Here is a 20017-nt window from a genome sequence, read left to right as displayed (position 1 = left end):
GGGGCAGGGAGAGGCTGGCCAGCAGGGCCTGATTGGCTGGAGCAGGTGGTCAGGGGCCCTGTTGCCCCCCACGAGCCCTGGGGGAGAGTTCAGTCTTTCCCTCTGTGTGCCTCTGTTTCCTCCTCAGGACATGAAGGGCTTGGACAAGGTGATCCTTGTGGGACTAGGATCCTAGGACAGGACGGGAAGCCAGGTCTGTGACCCTGGCAGCTGCAAGAGGGTTTGGGTTTGCTCAGCTTCACCTCCACAGAGTTCTGAGGAAGGTAGGAGACCCCTGCACTGGGCCTGTACCCTTCACTAGTCAGAAGACCCCATGAGCTAAAAGGGAGTGGGGAGATGTTCCCGGGCACCAGGCCGTCTGAGATCCCACCCCAAGCCCCGGACTCTCAGATTCCAGTGCCACCCTGACATCTTCACTCCCCTTTCACAGCCTTCAGCGGCTTCCTGCTGCACCCAAATAAAACACAGACACTGCCAGGCCCACAAGGCCCCTGCCTGGCACCTGCCACTCTACTCCCCTCACCCCAAGCACCACCCACACTGGCCACCTCGCTGTTCCCAAACACACCGGCGTCATTGCTGCCTCAGGGCCTTGGCCCACTGGTGTTTCTGCCTGCAACCCTCGTCCCCACACCTTCCGTGGCTGGATCTGCCCTCCTCATGCAGGTCTCGGCTCAGATGGCAGCACCTCAGAGAGGCCCTCCCTGACTGCTCCTCTTCTCTCGTCACTTGCCATTTCACACGCTTTTCTCTTTATAGCACCAATGTCAGCTGAAGGCAGGGACACTGGCTCTCATCCCATCCTTTAACCTCAGTGCCTGAAACAGTGTGTGGCTCAGAGTAGGCGCTTGACTAACATTTATTGGGGGAAGGGAGGGAGGGAGGCAGGGAAGAGGAGAGGACTCCTACCTTTTCTAGCCTCTGTAGGAACCTGGCTGAATCTACTGACCTTGGGGCAGGACCCCAAAGCCATGCTCTTAGGTAGTAGTTCCCAAGCAGCCAGTGGAAGGCAGCACAGCTTGTATGACAGCCACTATTTACTCTCCCCCAGATCCCATGCTCACCTGCGGTTGTGACCTGCTGCCATGACATGGGACCTCTTACAGCCAGCCATGACACCATGACGACTGCTTATCATTGTGCTCAGCTTCTCCAGGGTCTGCAGCAGAAACACTTTACCTGTGACAAGTCTCTTAGAATTCCCAGCTAATAGATAGTGAGACGGCTGTAGCAATGCAGTTAACTCCCAATGATCCGACTGCAATTCTGGGTGACTTGATGATAATTCTCACAACAGAATTTCTGCAAATAAAACTCTTCCAAGGAAATGGGCCTTTGATTCTTTTTTTTCCTTTTTGTCTTTTTTCGTGTCCGGCAACGGATCGCAACCCTCAGTGTCGCGCCCGTACCGGACCGGGACCGGCAACGGGATCGCAACCCTCGGTGTTGCGCCCGCACCTCGCTCAGCCAGTGAGCGGGAACTGGTCTGTACGTGGGATCCGAACCCTTGGCGGGAGCGCCGCCGCACTCCCAAGCGGCGCACTGTAGCAGTGCACCACTGGGCTGGCCCTAGGGCCTTTGATTCTTTCTGATAAAAGTGATGTGCGACAGAAAAAATGAAAAGCTGAGAACTGGTACTAGGGTGGCACTGGGTGTTCCATGGCCAAGAAACTTTGACAAACGCATAGTTCTAGACTCCTGCTTGTGGAAACTCATGCTGCACGCTTGTTTATTTAAGGCTCTGAGAAGTCCTGCAGGGGAGACACCCAGTTCACTTGGTTTGATCTGGTGGTCCCAGTCCCGTTTGGCCTCAGACCCCTTTTTGCACATATATTTATTAACATCTTTTGGAACTAGCAATCTGCGGAATACATTAAAAACAAAACAAAGAACTTGGCCCAAGAGACATTCTTTTTTTTTTTTCTTGAACTTGAGAAGAGCTCCTCTCTAGGGTGGCAATCGGCTGTTCATCTGCGTGTTCATTCTTCTTTGGATTCAGTGCAGATTTAGCAGAGCTTACCCAGTGCCAGCCTCTTCCTCGCAGCCAGATGGAGTGGGGTGGATCAGCTCCATCTTACAGACGAGTGAAGAGGCAGTCAGATAAATTCTCCTGCCCAGGGTGCCTCCGCTCACAGGCAGCAGGGCTGAGTGGAGACCCAGGTCTGCCTGACTCTAAAGCCTGGGTCGATTTCTTCTCCCCCGGCCTTATCCACAAGTGGGATTTGAGCAGGCCGAGGCCAGGCCTGGGCTTGAAGTTCGTCCAATCCCAATGCTTGGGAAACATCTGATTGCCTTGATCTCACCTGTGGCTGCCTCGTGGGACTCAGTCCTACCCCAGCCCCTGGACCAGCAAGGTAGTAAGAGCCTGGGCCTTGAAACAGGTGGCTCAGCTTTCTGTGCCTCAGTTTCTCCTCTGTAGAATGGCAGGAGTATTGGGAAGGTTAAATGAAGACCTGTTTATAAAGTGCTTACCACAGGACCTGGCCCAGAGGATGATGTCAGCCATGTGTACCTGCTTGGGCCGCTCAAACTCTCAAATGGCATCGTGAATGGCCAAGTGCTCAGCAAAGGCTCTTGAGTGGTTGTGGTAATGGTGATGGAGGGGAGAAGAAGCAGTGTTCAGGGTTCAGATCCCAGCTCTCCTACTCCCGGGCCGCCGTGTGACCTTGGGCAAGTTACCTCTCTCTGAGCTCCAGTTCCTCACCTATGAAATGGGATGTGGCAGACTCTACTCACTGCCTATCAAATATTATTCTCTTTCTCAAATTAACAAACTCCTGGTTCTTAGTTAAGCACATTGTGCACAAATAAAAGCCTACATTTGCCCAATCTCTGGCTGCCAGAGTTGGCCATGTGCAATGTACATCCCAATGAGATTGAAACCAAAGTACTGGGTGGGACTTCTAGGAAGTCTCCTTAAAAGGGAGGAGCCCTACGCTTCTCACGTTCCTTCTTCTGTTCTGCTGCCTGGGACATGGATGTGATAGCTGGAGATCTTGCAGTCATTTTGGTCCATAAGGACAAGAAGCTGTGTGCCAAGGAGCCTGGATCCCTGATGATTCCGAGGAGTTGCCATAACTCCTATCTTCTGATATCCTCTATACACGAGAAAAAGAAACCTCTATTCTATCTAGGCCATTATGTTAGACTGGTTGTAGTAATCACCTCCTTGTATCTATACTCTTTGCCCTGTAATTTATATAGTCCTCTCTCTCTAACTCTGGGTTTGGCCATGTGACTTGCTTTGGCAAGTGGGATATAAGCAAACATGATATAAGTGGAGGCTTGAAAAAGCCCGTGCACGTATCTGCCCACTGTCTTGGTTCTCTGTGGCTGCCATGAGAATATGCTCAGGCCAACCTGCTGGAGGCTGAGACAGGTGTAGCCGAGTTGTCACCCCAGTTGTCCCAGCCAGGGCCACTCCAGACCAGCTGATATCAGTCAACCCCTAAACATGCAACAGAGCCCTGACAAAATCCAAAGAGCTGCCGGGTCATCCGAACAGATGGACTGCAAATATTTGAATACACCCTTCCAAGATCAGAGTGACCACCCTGCCAGCCCTGATTTGTGAGCTAGTTAAGTGCTTCTTGCTTTATGCCATCAGTTTTGTGGTTGGTTGTTACACAGCATGATTGTAACAGCGGCTGTTATTTTTCTTTCTGTTATATGCAGCCAAACTCAACGTTCAGTGGTTCTCTAGGCCAGCAATGCCTCCCCTGTAGAATGCTTGGGAAGATCAAAGGAGAAGATGCATGTGGAGGCCCCCTGCCCCCAAGGGAGGGACGTGCCCGCTCCATTCTCTCCCTCTCAGTTCTCGTTTCCGCATGCCTCGCCTCACCAGGGGCTCTCTCAGCCCATTTCTCTCTGATCCTCTTGGCCTCCCAGGGAGAGAAGCAGGTGAGTACGTTTATGCCAGTTCTCGAGACCGCGCCATTGTGTGCCTGCCCCTCAGCAGGGTGGGAGGATCGGAGGAGAACAGAGTGGCAGAAAGGGCGCTCAGAGTCGAAAGTCTCTCCACGGGAAAGCCATGTGCCGTGGTGTCACGGATAGAGACCTGACCAGGGTGTTGGGGACCTACTCTGCCAAGGACTTGCTGTGTGATCTTGGGCAGCCATTTAGGAGCCTGTCTGGGCCTCAGTTTTCCTCTCTATAAAAGAAGGTGTTTGCACTGGATTAACTCTAAGGCTCCCATCAATGCTAATGTGTTTTAACTTAAGTTCTCCTGCACAGCCTGGCCACACAGCTTGGAAAGGGCTGTACTGAACCAGGGCCGAGTTTGTCAGGCCCGGTACTCACGCCTTTTCTCCACATGACCCACTAGGACATGATGGTGTGGGAGCTTCCTAACCGGTCAATCCACTGTTCATTATGGTGGCCTCAAGGGTGTGGACGCCCAGCCAGGTTGTGGTGCGGATGGGCCACGTGCATAGCCTGCCCCACCTCTGCAGAAGGCATGGGTCTGGCCAACACTGGCCCTGAGTATACGGTGATGTAATCATTTAGGATCTGCTACTTCCTACGTGGTTGATTGAAGGCAAGTCACTTACCTCTCAATGCCTGCTTTCCTTACCTATAAAACAGGGTAACAACAAGACCGACCTCAGCGCTGTTGTGAAGATTCAGTGTTAAGGGCTTAGAACAGTGCCTGGCATATACTGAGCACTTGATAAATGTTAAGTGTTTTTATGATTTGTATGAACATAGAATGATCTCTGGGTTTTAGTGCCCACCTGGACCAGGTAACCTAGGAGCCACCTTGCATATGTTAGCTGAAATCCTCACTGCAGTTCTGTAAGGAAGGGTGAGGATGCCATGAGGAACCAGGCACCAGCTAAGTGACCTGTCCAAGGCCATGTGCTGGTGGGCAGCCAGGCCTGACTCAAAGCCAGATTTGTCTGCCTGACTCGAAAGCCCAGACCTGCTCACCCCTTCCCATCACCTCTGGAAGCTGGCAGAGGTTGGGGTGTTTGGAGCTTGTGCAGGGTCAGACCCTTGGAGGGCTTAGCCTGTGTCCAGTGCAGCCCTGGAGGGCAGCCAAGAGCAGTGGGTGGACACCTGAGAATGAGAAGGAGGCCTATACTATTGGAATGCTGCATCCTCCCACCCCCCAGGTGTGCATGGCTGTCTCCTTTGTCATTTGAATCTCAAATGAAATGCCACCTCCTCAGAGAAGCTCTCCTCTGACCACCCACCCTAAGGCTGGCCCTTTATCCCTCCCTCTCTCCCTCCCTCCTGTCCCTCTCTGGTGTTGTCTCGTTTATTTGTGTCAAGGGGCAGGATGGCAGCATGGCTGAGACCACAGACTCTGGACAGCTGGACAGACTCCTGGATCTGCTGCCACTTCCCAGCACTGTGAGCCTGGGCACGTTGCTTGGCCTCTCCCAATCCCTGCTTCCTTATCCTTCAAGCCCAGCCAGCCTCCTACCTCAGGGGCCTTGAGCACGACTCATGAATAAGGAGCGGGAAGGCGTTCTGGAAAGGCAGAGTGTGGTTCGAAGGCGTCATGACGGCTTTATGAAGTCAGAAGACAATTCTGGCTCTGATGAACGCCAAGGGATTGCGAGCAAGGCTCAGTCACTTGCCCCAAAGAAATACTTTTTCCTTTTAAGGCAATGAGTTAGATATTTATATAGTGAATTTTAGGGTCTGCTTAAAAGCCACCACTGATTGCATTTGTCTGGAAGTTGAGTCCCCAATCTTGCTTTCCAGCCATGCTCACTTCTCCATGCCCTACCTAACTCCATGCTTCTCTCAACCCTTCTGCAAATGTTCACTGAGTGATCTCTGTGCTGTGTCCCCTGCCAGGTGCCGGGAAAACCACAGTGAGGAAAAGCAGACCCATCGCGTACCACCAAGTGGTGATGGTGGGAGAGACAGAAACGAAGTGATCACAGACATAATGCTAAAATTTCAACCAGGGCAACTTGAAGGCCATGGTGCTGGGGCCACAGGTGCCTGACCAAGTCAGGAAGGTCAATAAAATGAGCTCAGGTCTGAAGGAAGAGCGGGGGTGTGGTGTGGTAGCCAGGAATGCCTTCTAGGCAGAGGCAACAGCATGTGCAAAGGCCCAGTGGCAGAGAAGCCTGGTGGGACAGAAAGAAGATCCCTCCCTCCAGTTGTCTCCTGCACTTCCCTCATCCTGGGATACCTTCCTCCCTGCACAATTCCATCTCTGCTTGCTGGAAGTCTCTCCATTCTTCAAAGCCAAGCTCAAATGTCTCCTCTTCCAGGAAGAATTCCAGGACACATCCTTCTCTCATCCCCCAGGAAGAAATGATCTCTCCTGCCTGTGATCTCCCCCATCTCCCTCAACACGTCCTGGGGTCCTCATTCATGCCACTTTGTGTGTAGACTCTGCATCCATGTCTCACCTTCTCGACCAGGGCATCAATCCCCAAGAGCAGGTACTGTGTCTTCTGTAGCACAGACTTGGAGTCACACAGTCCTGGGTTTAAAAACTAGTTAAGGCCATTTAGTTAGTGGGACTTTGCCTAAATGATCGTACATTTCTGGGCCTCAGTTTCCTCATCTGGCAAAGGGGGATAATGTGGTGGGGGGTGTTTTGGTGGCACAGCCTCCATCTGGGCTCTGAGCAGCTGTGAAAGTATGAGGCTTTTCAAAGGGATTAGAAAAAGAGGGCTTGTTATGATCCAGAAAGCCTTGGGGCTTTGAGGGCTTACAGGAGCTTAGACTCATGTAGACCTGAGTTTCCCAAATTTGCCTGATGGTAAGAAACAGCTGAGCCACTTGTTAAAAATGCAGATTCCCAGGACCCACTCCTGGGGTTCTGATTTAGCAGGTCTGGGGTAGAGACCAGGAACCTGTGTTCTGAAAAAGCTCCCATAAAGGAACCTGTGTTCTGAAAAAGCACAATTTGGTGGGGAAACTGAGGTCCAGAGGGAAGAAGTGATTTTCATGTGTGTGGTAGATTGGCTCAGTTACCCCAGTTCTTCCTCCCCTGTAACAGGAATATGTACCCACATTCTTTGCCAAGTGACTGCAGGGTCGTGAGCCTTGCTCTGGCCAATGAGACACGAGTGGCTCTTTGTGTGGCATGGCTCCCACCGTGCTCCCCCACTTCACCTGGAGAGAAACAAGCCTGGGTGGCTGCTGGTCCAATGATGAAGAGGAGGCCCATGGAACAGACTGAAGCCAACCCACATTCTGGAGTCCTGCCCAGCACAGAGAGCCTGACCAAGATTAGCCAAACTCTAGCTGGCCCACAGATTAGTGAGAGAAAATAAATGTTTATTGTTGCAAACTACTGCGTTCGGAGGTGGTTTTGTTATACAGCATTATTGCAGCAATAGCTGGTGAATATTCTAAGGTCACACAGCAAATGAATGGAAAGCTGGGATTCAAGGTAAGGTTTCTTGCTCCTAATCCAGTGCTCACTGCTCCTCTGTCTTGCCATCCTGAGGACTCCCTCTATACCCTACTCCCTGGAAACCCCTCACTTCCATACCTGCCCCATCTCTCCTCTCTGGGACATCCAGCTCCAGGCAGGAGGGGTCCATCCTAGCAGCCCGGACCCCGTCCCTTGCTGTTAATAAGCTGAGGCTTGCTGGTTAGGCACTCCCACCCTCAGGGCTCCCAAATGGAGGCACAGGAGGTCCCCACAGCCAGGGAAAGGGCTCCAGGAGCTTCGTTTCTGGCTCCTCCTGGATGAAGAGTTCCTCTCCTCCACTACTGCTGGGAGTCTGGGCCTCCGCAGCTCAGAGCTTTGTCAAGCAGAGAGACTCACAGCTGAGGCTTTGTAACCTTAAGTGTCTTTGCCAATGGCGGCTGGCTTTCGAGGGTTCTGTCAGGTCGCCTGCCTTGAGTCAGCTCCCTCCGGACCCCAATCAGAGTGGGGTTTAAATGTACTCACAGCCCTGCAAGAACTACAGGCACACGCTCACAAACATACCCGCTCAGCCACAGCAAGACCACAAATATTCACAAACAAAACCACACTCCTTCTCGGACACAAACCCCCAGACAGTCAGAGCCATATTCAGACATCCAAACTCAACACTCAAATACATGACACCCCCTGTCTCCCAGTCCCCTTAGATGGGGACATGCCCATGCTTATGAATATATATGTAAATAAGACGCCACAAAGCCACAGTCACAGGTGTAACAGACACGTGGTCACCCAAACACATAGGACGAGAAACCCATACGTTTTCACAAATATACAGATTCACACCCACAGCCAGACTCAGGGTTTTGCCCAAGCACTGGAGTCCATCAGACCTAGTCAATTACTGCCTCTCGCTCTTCATGACTTTGTGACTCAACTTCTCTGAGTGTCATCTGTGAAATGGGGACGTGGAGGCCTCCTCTGGGAGGCCAGGGGATGTGGCAAGGCCATATGTGGAAAGCACCCCACAACCAGGAGGAGCTGGTGCCCCTTCTTCTCAGAATTCCATTTCTTTCTATTGCTCCCTTGAAAATTCTACTAGCCCTTCAAACTGCAGGTCAAACTCTACCTCCTCCAGAAAGGCTTCCTGGGCCTGCCCTGGACCTCGACCTCTAGACCCCCTGTGTGCTCATGTGGGGCTCACTTTGCATCAGAAAGACCAGTGGAGTAGCATGTTCACTTTCTCTCCTGCAGCCTATCCTCCCTCTAGCCTTCCTGGGACAGGGCCCAAGCCCCGCTCACTGCGGGGGCCTGGCAAAGGTTGTTGAGGGAGTAACTAAAGGGTGCACTCACAGTGCCAACAGCAAGATCTTCTACCCACAGCCAGCATGGTGTCTTTGGTCAGCTGAGGTGGCCCTCACATGGGGGATGAGGCTGGGAAATGTCTCCTGGATGTGGCCTCATGGAGGTCAGGTGGCTGGAGGACCGTGGTCTCGGTGGAAAGGGGAAGCCCTAAGCCTAGTGGAACGGGCTGAAAAGTGAATGGGGTGGTGGTGAAACCGCACAGTCTGGCAATGTTTTTTTTTTTTTTGCTGTGAAGCAAAGCAGGGCGGAAGGCAAGGGTGACATGGGGCCACAGAAAAGATGGCAAAAGGGGAGCTTAAGGAGAGAGTTTTGCTGAAGGTAGACTAGAAGGGGCTGAGGCAACTGCTGGATGTCCATGGAAATCGGTCTCCCTACCTTTGTCATTGTGATGGAGGTGTTTTGTGTTTTTTTGGTGGCAGGCCAGTATAGGGATCCAAGAGATAGAGGTTTAGGTTAGGCTATGAGAGAGGACATCTCCCAGCAACCTCGTGGGGCAGGATGAGGCCAGGTTTTTCCAACGGAATGTGCACAGAAGTGATGGGCACGCCTCCCCCTGCCTGGCTTCAAACACTAGGCTTCCCTGCTCTTCCCTCTCTTTCCATAGACATTCCTGTGACTCAGCTTCAACCAGGCAGACAGGAGCAGGGACAGCAGTAAGATGACACAGAAGGAAGCTGGGCCTCCGAATCTCTAAGTGGATCAGAGCCAACCCACAAACCTGGACTGCTCACCTCTGGACTCTTAAAGAGAGAGAAATACACATCGTATTCCTTAAGCCAATGAGCGCTGGGTCTTTTTGTTTTAGTAGCTTAACGTTTAGCTTTGATAATACGCACTCAACAAATGGAAGCAATTATCATGAACGCCACTACAGTAGAGAGGTAACACTTACTCTCCCAGGTGGTTGGACCACATGAAAAGCCTTTGAAAAGCAGAAATCACTCCATGGATGTGAGGGCTTCTTTCGGCTGGGCTGGCAGGATACCATTTGGCACAGCATGGCAGGGCACTCCCCCGGCCTGTGCTTGAAGTGTTTACCTGCTTGGTTGGTGGTGATGTTCACAGAGGCGAACTGAGGCGAGAAGGGGCTCTGGTCGGTGACTCCGTTCACAGCCTGGATCTCGAAGGTGTACTGCGTGTGGGCCAGCAGGTCGCTGATGTAAATGCGTGGCTCGGTCAGGCCCAGCTGGCGCGGTGCGTACTGCACGTTGTCCCCACAGCGGGTACAGGCGCCCCGGCCCGAGCCGCAGCTCTTGCAGATGATGTTGTACACGAGATCCTCACGGCCTCCTGAGTCACGGGGAGGGGTCCACTCTAGCATGAGGGAGGTCTCGTTGACGCTGGAGATCACAGCCTGGGGTGCAGAGGGGATGGCTGGGGAGGGGGAGAGGTGTTAGTCAGTGGGGACTGTGGGGGTGCTGTTCCCCAGGAGACCACTCTGTGCCCTCTGCCTGGCTCTACTCAGTCCTCCCAAAGGACTTCCTCAATCTTTTCTTCTCTCCACCCACCAGAGAGATGTTTCTAGAATATAACTTATCCTGCTGTGCTTAAGCCTTTCCCTTGGGGCTCCAACCTCCTCAGTGTTTGTTACTAGAAAGTCTTTTTGTGTTTGGGATTATACCTGCCCAATATCTATCTTCCTCTTCTTCCTTATAACAGAGCCCAATTTTATTCATGGTGACAATATGTCCAGCTAAGAGACTACAGTTCCCAGCCTCCTGTGATTAAGTGCTGGCCATTGATGTATATATACACAGGGCAGAAGTTGTTGAACAGACTGTTTCTTAAAAGGGAGACAGCTGTAGCATGTTCTTTTGTCCTTTCTCCTTTTTTGCTACCTAGCATGTGTGTGATGGCTGGAGCTTCAGCAGCCATTCTGTACTACAAAGTGACCTCAAGGATAGAAACCACATGCTCTGAATGGCAGAATGAGCGAGGTCCCAGAGATCATCATGGATTTGCCATACTGTTCCAGGACTGCCTACCTTGGACTCCTTTTCTGTGAGAGAATAAACCTGCACGGTGTAAGCCACTGGGGTCAGCTCTCTGCTACCTGCATTTGAACACCATTCCTGACTGATACAGAGGTTGCAATACTGCCCTCATAGTCAGCCCTTTCCTAGAGAACCTTGACCTGTGCTTCAGGCAGCTGCTGAAGCACACTATCACTCCCAAGCTGCCAGTTTAGAACAGCCTTTTCTGCCACAGACACCACCTGTGTTAGTTCTTCTCCTGCCAAGCCTTCTAGCCCCTGTCCCTTTGTGAATCAAGACCTTGACCTCATCCTCCATGCGAATTAGTGGGAGGGGGTAAAGAGGCAGATGCCAGCTCCATGGTGTCTCCACGGTGGCAGCATGACCACCCGACGACTGGTTTCCCATCTCCCCTCCCACCAGGTAACAGGTTGCTCTTCATGCAGGAAAGGCTGGCTGTAACCTGACAGTAGCCCAACCCTGGCTCTGAGATTTTCTGCAGGTGGACTCGGGACTCAGTCAGGGACCCCAGGACGCACTTGTGCAGGGCATGTCCAGGGGGTCTAAATCTGCTCTGTAGTAGCCGTTGCGGCAGACACAGTTGGTGGCCCCTTCTGAAGTGGTCCGGCTATTGATGGGACAGTGGGTACAGGCCTCGTCCCCTTGATTGGCCTTGAAGGTTCCAGATGGGCAACCTGGGAGAGAAGACAAGGAAAATCACCAGGGAAACCAGACGAAGATGTCTCAGGGAGGCCACGATGCATGGGAGGAACACGCAGCAGCCTTGCGGAGCCTTCTGGGTAGAGCTAGAACTGCCACGTTGTCATTGCTGGGAAACCCCATCTCTTGGAGCTTTGGGGGCCTCCAGGCTCCAACGTGGAGCCTGGCTCCAGCTTGGCAGTGTCACAGCTTCTAGGATCAACCCTGACCTAGTCAGGAGGCATCTGAAGAGGCTGGGGCAGTGTCCACAGGTCCTAGTCTTGCTTACTGATGTCTGACTGGGCCCTGATTCCTGTAACTAGACTCCTGGGTTCCAGACAATGTAGATGATCACACCACAGAAGAAAAGTCCCAGGACAGTGCAGGGCATGTATAGAGGTGATGGAATACAGCACAAAAGAACATTGCCTTTGGGACCGGGCAGACATGGGTTTGAGTCCCTGCTCAGCCTTTTTTTTTTTGTAACTACCTGTGTGGCCATAGATAAGTGGCTTAACGACTCTGAGACTCAGCTTCCTTATTTGGAAGATTATAATTCTAAGGTACATTTCTGCAGAGCCATTGTGAGTATTTTACATGAGTATGAAATGCACATGGTACAAGGCCTTGCAGAGTATAGGTGGCCAAACAACAGTAGCTGTTATTATACTTGGTGTTTGATCAATTTATCAAAATAAAGAGGGCCTGCAGTACCAGGACCAGCCTGAGGAGGGCAGTATTTATACTTGGCCCACATTCCGCAATCTGGGTTCTCCCAGGGGCTGTGGACTTCATCCCTGCTCTGAGGTCCAGGCCCTGCAGCTTGGAGCATGGGGTTAAATTCTACAAGAGGCAACCGCCCTTTGTGTTCATGTGTTTGAATCCATCCTCCCCTTCTTGCTGGCCCTGGGCTGGGAATCAGGAGGCTAAAGGTCCCTCTCCCAGCCTCAGCCTACTGGGGTTCACCATCCCAGCTCTGCTGTGATGCCTCGGAGGGATTGTGCAAGGTGTAAGTGAGTGGATGGATGAGAAAGAGCTCTGCAATAGACAAAATCCTCCTTGGGATGAAATGCGCCAAACCATCCACAGGCCAGGGGGCACAGGGTTGGGGAGGTGCTGCAGTTAGCTGGATGAAGTGTGCGCTTACTAGATAAGCCAAGGATGACTAGACAACAGTACCCCTGGGCCTTACCTTTCCTTTCTCTTGGAGGAGGCTTCTGGAAGGTGGGCCAGCAAAGATGGCAACCATGCTAACTAGCAGCCACTCTGGCTGATGCCACCCTGACCAGGCCCTGTGGGAATCTTGGCCCAGCTGTTGAGAAGCAAGGAGGGAGACAGGACTTTGACACAACCAGCCAGGCCACAGTGACACCAGTGAGAAGAGCTGGCACTGACCTAAGGACTCTACCCATATTAACTCATGTAAGCCTCACCTAGCCCTTTGCCGGAGGCAACGCTATCACTCCCATTTCCAGACGTGAAATGAAAGCATAAAGAGGTGAGGTGACTTTCCAAGGATGTGGCTTACAGTGGCAACACTGGAATCCAATCCCAGGCAGTCTGGCTCCAGAGGACACTTTTTGTAACCACCACACATACTGCCTTTTAAGCGACTTTGCACCAACAGTCCCTGAGGGTCAGGCAGGGAATGGCAGCTCCTGATGTGGGCGCCCATCCAGGGCTCTCTCCACTTGGCTGTGCTAGCTCTGGGGCCTCAGCCCTCCCTCTCACCTTCCAGTTAGGCACCAACCTTACTCTGCTGTCTGGGTGGAAGGGCAGCCCACCATCTTGGTGCTGCCCAGGGCTCCTGGGGCAGTCAAGACACTCAGGCTGCAGCCCTGGCTCTGGTTGAGTGGTTGACATCTATGAGCCTCAGTTTCCTCCTCTGTAGAATGGGGGCACAGGGCTCCTGTGAGGGTCTAGAACCATCCTAATAGATGCCAAAGAGTTTTGGCTCCAAGATCAGGACACTCCTGGCTTCCTCCCTGGAGAGAGCCTGCCCAGCTCATCCTTCTCCATCTGCTGGCCACTCCCTGGGCCCGGCTGGTGGGTGGCTGCTCCCCTCTGTGCTGTGCCAGCCCCTCCATCTGGATTGCCTACTTGGCTGTCCCCCCCAATGTCTTGGCCCCCTCTTGGCCTCCCCAGGGTGCCCCTCCCACAACTGTCCTCATTAGCTCCGCTGTCTGGTCACCCTCGACCCTCCCACTGGGCCTTCTATCATTTCTCTATCTGTGACACTGTGCTTTGTAAAACCCGCTCTTGTCTGTCCTTGGAGGTGGCATCTCTCTCCACCGGTCCCTCCCCCCACCCCCACAGCCAATCAATTACCAGGCCTTCCCTCCGCAGCACTGTCCATCCCAGCTCTTCTTGGCCTCCTCCCACCCCTGCAGGCTTCTAGAAAGCTCTTCCCTCCCACTCAGCCTCTCACACCATCTGGCCTCCTCCCGCACACCCTCCAGCGCCAGTCAGCTCTCTGGAGTGCAAACCTTTCCACGTCACTTAAAAATCCACAGTGGCAGACAATGGAATATTATTCAGCCATAAAAAGGAATGAAGCACTGACACATGCTGCAGCACGGATGAACCTTGAACACATTGTGCTCGGTCAAAGAAGCCAGTCACAAAAGTACGATTCCATTTATATGAAATATGTCCAGAATAGGCTCATCTAAAGAGACAGAAAGTCGATTAGTGGTTGCCAAGGGGGAGAATGGGGAGTGACTGCTAATGGGTAACAGTTTCTTTCTGGGATGATAAAAATGTTCTAAAATTGATTATGGTGATGCTTGCTCAATTTTCTGAATATACTAAAAACCATTGAATTGTACAATTTAAATAGGTGAATTGTATGGTATGTGAATTATATGTCAATGAAACTGCTATTAAAAACCTCCCCAACAGATTCCCTTCGCCCCTGGGAAGCCCAAACTCCCCACAGGTCCTCTCAAACCCTCAGGGGTCTTAGTTGACATTTGAGGAAACTAAGGCTTAGAAAGGAGCAGACAGACATGGCTCTTTGGTAGGACAGGCAGATTCTGATCCCAAGTCACTGTGTGGCCATGAAGTGTGCTGGGGCCTTAGCTCCTATCAGCTCCCTTTCTCCCCCAAGAGTTGTGGGCTCATCTGGTGGCCACCCATCCACAGTGCCCTGGGGACCACACTGCTCCAGCTTCTCTGGGCTGGGAAAGCACCTGTCCTGCCAACACCTGAGCCTCACGAGCAAAATGGGAAGAGAACAGTGAGACCTGAAGACACGTGGGCAGCTGTACCTGACAGGCTTGGATAGGTCTCCTCACCTGCCAAGGGGGCTGATGACACCTGCGGGGTGCAGATGACAGGAAGAGACTCTGCGTGGGTCTCTCTGCTCCACTTCTGACTCCCTGCCTTCCTCCCCAGTCAAATCAGAGCTGCCACACCCTGCTTAACCTTACCAGTGGCTCCCACCACACTCAGAATAAATCCACACGCCTTCCCCAGCCCACAAAGACTGTGAGGTCGGCCCTGGTGGTCTCCTGGCCTGTTTCGTGTCACCGTCGGCTTGCTCACTGAGCTGCAGCTGGGGGTGGCGTGGGGGGGGTGTCAAGCATGTTTGCACTCCTTTGGCTTTGCTGTACCCCTGCCTGCGCTCTCCCTGCTGTTCCCACAGCTGGTTCCTTTTCCTCCTTCAGGCCCTGGCTTAAATGTCACCTCCTCAGAGAGGCCCACCCTGACCACCTGGCTAAAGGGATCCCTTCTTGCTGTCATCCATCTCAGCCTCTGTTTCCTTCCCTCACCACAATTTGTAATTATATTTGAAAACAGTTTGTGAACGTGTGCATTGTCTTTTCCCTGCACGAGAAGTACCTGGGGAGGGGAAGAGGAGCCAGCTTCGTCCGGATCTCACTGATTCCCCAGCTCCCAGCAGAGTGGTGGGCCCATGGCAGGTGCTCAATATCTATTGGTTGAATGAACGAATTGTCCCCTTACTGCTGTGAGGATCAGATGAGACAGTGGGCGAGGAGATACTCAGACAAGTAAATGCCTGTTTCATTACCACCAGTATCACCTCGATCTCATCAGGCTGTCCTCCCCATGGTCACCCAGAGGCCTGGTCACTAGGGTGACCAATCATTCTCGTTTTCAAATGGGAAGTCCTGTATTCCAGAAACTCTCCTAGTCATAGGCAAGTCAAGAGGGTTGACCACCCCACTGCACACCTCTCCAGCCCCATCTATCACCTTTCTCGTCTGCTTGCCGTTCCCAAGAGGTTCTGGCCGCATACACGGGTCCCTTTGCCTGAGTGCCCTTCCCCCCACCTCCTGGCTCCTTGGATTTGTAAACCTGGTGTGTGCACCTCTGGGAAGCCCACCCTCCATCCTCCTACGGCAGCCAACTCAGACCTCCACCGAAGCACACAAGACATGCTCCATGTGCAGTGGTGTGCTGGTAAGCTGGCTGTTTGGGGAAAAAAAAAAAAAAAAAAGCCCTGATTTGTTGTGCGTACTAATTTCTGTGGTGTAAGTGCTCCCACCAGAGAAAATTCTAAGCAACCAACTTGAGATCACTGAACACTGAGTTGGGAAAAAATGTGCACAGTCAGCTCCTGCAAACCAAGCTGGTACAGCCCACCACTGGCCTTAAATGACAGGTGACTTTTTTTGTCCACAGGTTGGTAAGCCTTGGTTGGGGTAGGGACTGGGTTGTTAATCTCTACATCCCCAGCACTGAGCACTAGATCTGGCACATAGTAGGTGCTCAGCCAATTCAATTTGCTGAAGGGAGGCAGGTGTCTCCCCACCTGGACAGTGAGCAACTCATGGGGCAAGGTATGTGGATTTGAATGTGTGGATACACACAAAGCACTTAGAACATACAGCAAGTGCAATGTACATGTCAGCTACTATTACTCATCCAGCAGGTAAAGACAATAATAATTCCCATGTACTACGTGCTTTCCAGGTGCCAGGCTCAGGGCTAAGTGCTTTATGTGGATTCTCTTAATCCACATGACCTCCCACCGAAGTAGGCACCATTATTATCCTCATTTTATAGATAAGGAAACTGAGGCTCAGAGGAGGTGAAGTGACCACCCTAAGATCACACAGCAGAGATGGGGTTTGGCTTCAGGTCTTTGTGATTCCAAAGACTTTGTGTCCAAACATTACTGGCCACAGAAATTATCCAGTGGTTGAACGTCGGGGCCGTAGACCATCTTGTCAGGTCTAGTGAGGGGATGGGGCTCGCTGGGGTCACTCAGCATGGTAGAGGCCCTTAAACCCAGGACCTGAAGCCCTAACCAGCCAGCCAAACTTGCCTTCTGCAGACGCCCAGAGCCCTTGGCCAGTAGCCGAAAGAGGGAATGGCAGCCGGCTGGGGAAGGGGAGAGAGGATTACAGGGAAACAGATTTTCTCCCTGCCTGCCCCCTGGGCTCCGGGGATAGGTGATAATTGACCAAGTGAGCCCTGAGTCAGGCCGAGGCAGGGCTCCATCTGGGCCTGGCACGGTGGGGTTGCTAATTGGCACCGGGTGATCCTCAAAGCCTCAATGGCTGGCCTGCTGCCTCTGCTCCCCTTCTCCTCCCAGGGACTCTGGTTAAAGCCCAAAGACAACTGATGCCCAGTGTGCCAGGCCACCAGGACTTGGAAGGAACATCTCTGTCTTCCTGGGGGTCCTGTAGACCAGGGGGCTCTGTGTGTGGTTCTGGTAGAGGCGGCATCTGAAAAGGTTTGCTCGTCACAGTCTAGCTCCCACTCCCCAGAACCTGAGCAGGAGGTCTGATGAAATTACCCCTGGACGGGCTGGCCAGTTAGCTCAGTCAATTAGCGTACAGCCTTATAACAGCAAGGTCACGGTTTGGATCCCGTACCGGCCAGCCGCCAAAACCAGAAATTGAAACTGGGTATAGACTGTGGAGCCACTGCCAGGGCTGAATCCTAGTCCTGCCTTTTGTTAACTGTGTGACCATGGGTAAGTTACCTAACCTCTCTGTGCCTCAGTTTCCTGTCTGTACAATGGGGATAATAATAATACTGACTTTATATTTGTTGGGAAGATTAAATGAGTTAATAAAAGCAAAGCACTTAGAACAGTGTCTACCTGGCTCACGTTAAGTGTTACGTAAGTGTTTGCTATTATTACACCCATTTGTTCTCGGCCCACCACTTACGAAGTGCTGAGTCTTGGAGATACAGAGACAAAGAAGACATAGTCCCTGTCTTTAGGAGTTCAGGTCCAGCTGGGGAGATAGGGAATTATAAATTTATTCAACAGGCATTTATTGAGCCCCTAGTATATGCCAGGCATTGAGACACTGAGGTGAAAGGCCTTGGCCCTGGGATGTAAGAGGCCACGACTGAGCGGGGGGCTGGCATGCCTTTCTGCCACGAGGCCTGATTGCTGGCTGCTGTGGGCAGAGTGGCCAGCGAATTGGTTTGGAATTGACAGTGCCAGCTGTGAACTGCAGCTGGCTCCCTTTCTAGCCTTAGGACCTCCAGGAACTAAGTTCTGGGTGCATGTTTGGGAGAGGAATTTGACTGGACTGAGGAAGAGTCCAGGGCCCAGACTGGGGAGGCTGGCAGCTTGGCTGTCTGTGGCTCTGGTGATCCCAGGCCACATCCTGCCCACTTTAGGTCTCCACTCTGCCTGTCAAAGGAAGGTGGTGTCTGGGCCCATCTCTATAGCCTCTTGCTGCTGCTGGATTCTGGACATGGACAGGCTCAGGCACCCAGCACCAGGCCCTATGTTCTCTTCGAACTGTGGAAAAACTGACTTGCATATTTTCAGGGGCTTGTGCTGTCAGGGCTGGGCTTGTGATGTTCTTGTGGCTGAGAAGGAGGGGTTTCGGGGTCTGCCTCATGCAAAGGGGCTTTTGCATTTTGCATGCTTCCTGCTTTTGCTGCTGAGGTTAACCCAGCAGAGTCAGTCCCCCTGGGCTGGGCTGGGCTGGGCTGGGCTGGGTCGGGCTGGGCTGGGCAGGGTGCCCGATCCTCCACAGTACGAGCAAAACTGTGCTGGAAGCAGGAGGCCAGCTCCGGGATGGAGGGGAGGAGCTTCCAGTTACCACCTGCCTGTGACCTGCCCAGTGCTGGGCCAGGAGCCTCCCAGCCCATGACCTCTGCAGTCCCACGACCACCCCGTGCAGTAGGAGGTGTCATCCCCATCTTAGAGATGAGGAAACAGGCTCATGGAAAGGAAGTACTCTGTCCAAAGTCACACAGAGAGGGCCAGAGCTGTGTGCAGTCCACGTTCTTCCTAAGACACCTGCCCCAAGGTCCTCCGTGTTCCCACTTGATGAAGTGCCCCTCCTGCCCATTTACTCCTTCCTTCCTCCCCCTTCCCCCCCCCACTGAGAAGGGGATCCTGGCCAGTCAGATTAAGTCCAGGGAGTGCTCACGGTCGTCCCCCTGCTGTGGCAGCTCCCACTGGGACCACCCAGGGGATGTCAATCATCCTGCCCCCTGCCCACCTCCCCCACATGACCAGGCTTCCCCTGCCTTCCCCTGCCTGCCCCTGCCAGGAGGGGCTTTTTAAAACCCAGCCAGCAGCTGGCAGGACTGCCGAAGTCAGAGGCTGCAGCAGGAACTGTTAACACCCTTCCCCTTTGTCTAAGGGGGGCACCATGAGCGTCCCCAGGCCAGCTCCATACCTGCCACCTGCCGAGTCACTGCTCTGCTCAAGACCCTTCGGTGGCTCCCTCATGCCTGTGGAGAGTCCAGCCTGCCTAGGTTTCCTCCCACCGTGCACCTGGCCAGCTTCAGCTCCCACCATGCTCCCAACCACACCTTGGCTCTTAGTCACGCTAGGCGGCCTCCAGTCCCCTGAACAAGCAGTGCTTGGTCTCACCTCTGGGCCTGTGCTCAGACAGTTCCCTCTGCCTGAAATGCTCTCCCAGCTCCAGCCTGGCTAACTCCTTTTTATCCTTCAAATCTCAGCTCCTGTCCTACTCACCTTTTGGTCCTTCTCCTGGGATGCCATTCCCCCTCCTGTGCTCCTGAAGCAACTGGCACTTAATTCTGCCACTGCATGATTGTAATCATCTGCCTTGGCCATGAGGCCATGAGCACAGTGGCAATGACGGCAGGTACTTACAAGGTCTGGTACCTCTCAGCCCTAGTGTCTGGCTGAGAGGTGATAGACAAGAGGCTGCAGGAAGTGTTTGTTGACTAACTGAAGCCCAGAGAGGTGGACAATTTTGCTTAAGGTCACTCAGCTTGTCTGCGGACTGGAGATTTTTTTTTTTTCCTTTTTGTCTTTTTTGGTGACCGGCAACGGATCGCAACCCTCAGTGTCGCGCCCGTACCGGACCGGGACCAGCAACGGGATCGCAACCCTCGGTGTTGCGTCCGCACCTCGCTCAGCCAGTGAGCGGGAACCGGTCTGTATGTGGGATCCGAACCCTCGGCGGGAGCGCCGCCACGCTCCCAAGTGGCGCACTGTAGCAGTGCGCCACCGGGCCGGCCCGGACTGGAGATTTTATTCCAGGCCTCTGGCCTCCCTCAGAACTCCTCCCCAAGCCCATGGTGATGGGCTCTCCAGGTATCCTACCTTCATCCCCAGCATTCAGTTAACACCTGCCTCTCCACCTCCTACCACCCCTACCTCTGCCCAGCTGAGCTCCCTGAGGGCAGCCACTGAGCCTTTCCTGCTGAC

At 53.0% G+C, this 20017-nt stretch overlaps 1 protein-coding gene across 2 annotated transcripts in view; it reads right to left on the bottom strand.

The window, feature by feature from the left end:
* EPHB2 (EPH receptor B2) overlaps positions 1–20017 on the bottom strand; it is a 126304-nt gene that overhangs the window by 34222 nt on the left and 72065 nt on the right. For both annotated transcript variants that reach the window (XM_008572785.1, XM_008572778.1), the window contains exons 3-4: positions 11229–11384; positions 9755–10090 (exon numbers count right to left, since the gene is read on the bottom strand). In XM_008572785.1, the coding sequence (XP_008571007.1) occupies positions 9755–10090; positions 11229–11384 (492 nt within the window). The remainder of the gene's footprint in view (positions 1–9754; positions 10091–11228; positions 11385–20017) is intronic.

This window comes from Galeopterus variegatus, unplaced genomic scaffold (genome assembly GCF_000696425.1).
Source record: "Galeopterus variegatus unplaced genomic scaffold, G_variegatus-3.0.2 Scaffold50, whole genome shotgun sequence".
Taxonomy (NCBI): domain Eukaryota; kingdom Metazoa; phylum Chordata; class Mammalia; order Dermoptera; family Cynocephalidae; genus Galeopterus; species Galeopterus variegatus.
This window is presented reverse-complemented; position numbering and strand designations above follow the sequence as displayed.